Here is a 3303-nt window from a genome sequence, read left to right on the forward strand (position 1 = left end):
TATAATCTAGATGTTGCTTGAGCATATTAAACATCATGTAATCTTGTGAGTACTTTCAGATGTAATTATGCAATGTAAATGTAGCCATAATAACGTCAACTTGGGTGTCTACACTAAATTGTGGCATTTTACTAAGTATCTTCCATATCTTCTTGAATACTCCAAATGATGTTTCATTAAAACTACAAAGAGAAGAATGCGCACGATTGAATGCCTCTTGAGCATTAGTTAGCGACTCTTGTTCAAATTGAGATTGAGGATACCATATTTTTGGATACCCCTAGTTAGGGGTGGGCGTTTCGGTCTTTGGTTCGGTTTTTTCGGTTTTGGTTTCGGTTTCGGTTTTTCGGTTTTAAAGAAATTAAACCATTCGGTTTAACATTAGAGTTCGGTTCGAGTTCGGTTCGGTTTGAAACGGTTCGGTTTCGGTTCGGTTTACGACTCCCGAATTTTAACATTTCCTAGGCGACAAGGTGGTCGGTGGCGCCGCGACTTAATAGGGCACCGTAATAACTATGCATGAAACATCACATAACCCAAATCCAAAGTCTAATATTTAAATAATAAATACCAACATAACAAATTAACAATTCAAACAAATTAAAATAAAAATAAAAACTGAAAATTAAATTCTAAAATTGAAATTTTCAACTGGAATGAATTTGGAATTCATTCCAGTAACTGGAATGAATTCCAAATTCATTCTAGTTTTGAAAAATACATATATTTATATATATTTATTTATTTATCATAATATAAATATATATTTATATTTATTTATAATTATATATAATATATATTTATATTTAATTATAAAACATTTCGATTTTTTCTGTTCGGTTCGATTTTTTTCGGTTCGGTTCGGTTTTTAACCGAACCGTTCGGTTCTTTTACAACATGAACCGATCGGTTTTTCAAACCGAACCGAACATCTTCGGTTCGGATAACCCGAACCGTTTTGCCCACCCCTACCCCTAGTTGTGAATATAATTTAAAAAAATTGTCACATCAAAGAAAGCACATGTTTGGTAAAGGAATGAAATTTATAAGGCAATTGATATTTTCCATCCAATACATATATGGTAAAGAGAACACATTATGGATATAAATATATAATGATAATTTTTATATACAGAAAAATGATTCTTGTTAATGGAGCCTAGCCTTCATCATGTGTTTTTTTTGGGATATATTGGAGGAGGTTGAAAATTAAACTGTGACCTCAAATTAAAATTATAAATTAGTACTACTAAATTAAATCATAAAATCTCCGAACAATTAAATCTAACCAGTCTGAGATATATCAAAATTAAAATTTTTATTCTGTCTGAATATATTCTTTGCTTACCAAACATAACCTAGCCGTGCAAAAACAATTGAACGCCGGCGTCATCTTATAAACTTCAGGCCAGGGGAGGAGGAGAGGAGAAGCCAAATCATATGGGGAGAGAGAATTCCTATTAGGAATAGATTTAAAAAAAAAAAAAAATTAAAAAATCAAAAAGAAAAAAAAAATCTCAAAAATGGATTATTGTACTCTCCCCTTGTGGGCCCTCCTCCTTAGCATCGCCACCGCCTACGCGGCGGCGCCGTTTAACCTCTCCACCATCACCTACGGGGAAGGCTATTCCCCTCTTTTCAGCGACTTCAATATCGAACGCTCCCGAGACGACAAGATCGTACGCCTCCTCCTCAACCGTAAATCCGGTACGCTAATTAATCCAAATTCAATAATTATAATTATTGTATATTCGAGTTACATGTGATGATACGATGTAAAATAATTTGCAGGGTCGGGCATAATTTCTACAGAATATTATAGCCATGGGTATTTTAGCGCCAGCATTAAATTGCCGTCGGAATACACTGCCGGAATCGTTGTTGCATTCTACGTAAGTATACTAGCTATCATCTTTCCTTTTAACAAAAGTTTAAAGTTAGTTGATACCTTAAAGAATAACAAAAACTCTGCTAATAAAGTCTTATAGTAACTTAATATGCATCATGTTGGGTAGTCTGAGGTTACATATATAATATCTATCAATCAATATGTATGATATTGAAAGGCCAGGCCAGGGTAGTTAAGGAAATTATTGGACGGAGGTCAGTGAAATGGCTAAGTCCAGCAATTGGTGGCTAGCGGAATTGTTGGGTGGAAGTTGATTAAAATCCAAGTCCAGCAATTAGTAATTAGGGCAATTGTTGGCTGGCAGAGTTAAAGGCCTAGTCCTGTTATTGGTTGCTAGGGAAATTGTTTGGCAGATGCTAGTGAAAGGCTAAGTCCAGCAATTGGTAACTAGGACAATTGTTGGCTCGCAGAAGCCGGTGAAAGGCCAAGTCCTGTTATTGGTGGCTAGGGAAATTGTTAGGCGAAGGCCGATGAAAGTCCAAATCTATTGGTGGCTAGAAAAATTGTTGGGCAAAGACGAGTGAAAGGCTAAATCCATCAATTAGTAACTAGGACAATTGTTGGGCGGAAGCCGATCAAGTCGGTAATTGGTGGTTAGGAGATTTGTTGTGCAGTAGCTGGTGATGGGCCAAGACCAACACCCTACGTGCCTCTAAAAAATGTGGTGACGCTTTCGCTGCGAGTTATAACTTTTAGCATAGTAGTAACGCTGGATTCTAACAGGTATAATATACATGCGTATGCTTGCATGCAGACATCAAACGTGGACATGTTTGAGAAGAACCATGATGAGCTAGACATAGAATTTTTGGGGAACATAAGAGGGAAACCATGGAGGTTTCAGACCAATATGTATGGCAATGGCAGTTTGTCTCGAGGAAGGGAAGAGAGGTATCGGTTGTGGTTCGATCCAAGCAAAGAGGTGCACCAATATAGCATTCTTTGGACTCCCAAAAACATCATGTAAGAACTACATATGATTATTGCTATATATGCTATACATTATTATTCTTCATTTAACTAACTGCTGCTACCTGCTTGCTTTATTTATATTCAATTTGCTTCTTAGTACCCATAATGTGAGACTTTTGATCTATTTAAAGTTATAAGTTTATGCTGCGTGCTGTTAGATTACAACATTTACAATTAAAGATTTTCATTGATATAAAAGCAATAAAAAAGAAAATATGCCGTAGTAATACAGTGATATGAATGCTTACTTTTTTCTTTGCTAGTCGTTACAGTCACACTCCGCCCTTCGACCATTACTAAATTATGTCCAAAGGACAAAAAAACAAAAGTAGGCCTCATGAGTGTATATATATATATATATATATATATATATATATATATATATATATATATATATATATATATATATATATATATATATA

General features: G+C 35.0%; 1 protein-coding gene across 1 annotated transcript in view; it reads left to right on the forward strand.

Annotated features, from left to right (window-relative positions):
• The first annotated feature begins 1359 nt into the window (after positions 1-1359).
• The window catches only part of LOC116002909 (probable xyloglucan endotransglucosylase/hydrolase protein 30), a 5541-nt gene continuing 3597 nt past the window's right edge, over positions 1360-3303 (forward strand). The window contains exons 1-3 of the mRNA XM_031243092.1: positions 1360-1707; positions 1792-1892; positions 2664-2872. Coding sequence (XP_031098952.1) covers positions 1524-1707; positions 1792-1892; positions 2664-2872 — 494 coding nt within the window. The 5' untranslated portion in view covers positions 1360-1523. The remainder of the gene's footprint in view (positions 1708-1791; positions 1893-2663; positions 2873-3303) is intronic.

This window comes from Ipomoea triloba, chromosome 13 (genome assembly GCF_003576645.1).
Source record: "Ipomoea triloba cultivar NCNSP0323 chromosome 13, ASM357664v1".
NCBI lineage: Eukaryota > Viridiplantae > Streptophyta > Magnoliopsida > Solanales > Convolvulaceae > Ipomoea > Ipomoea triloba.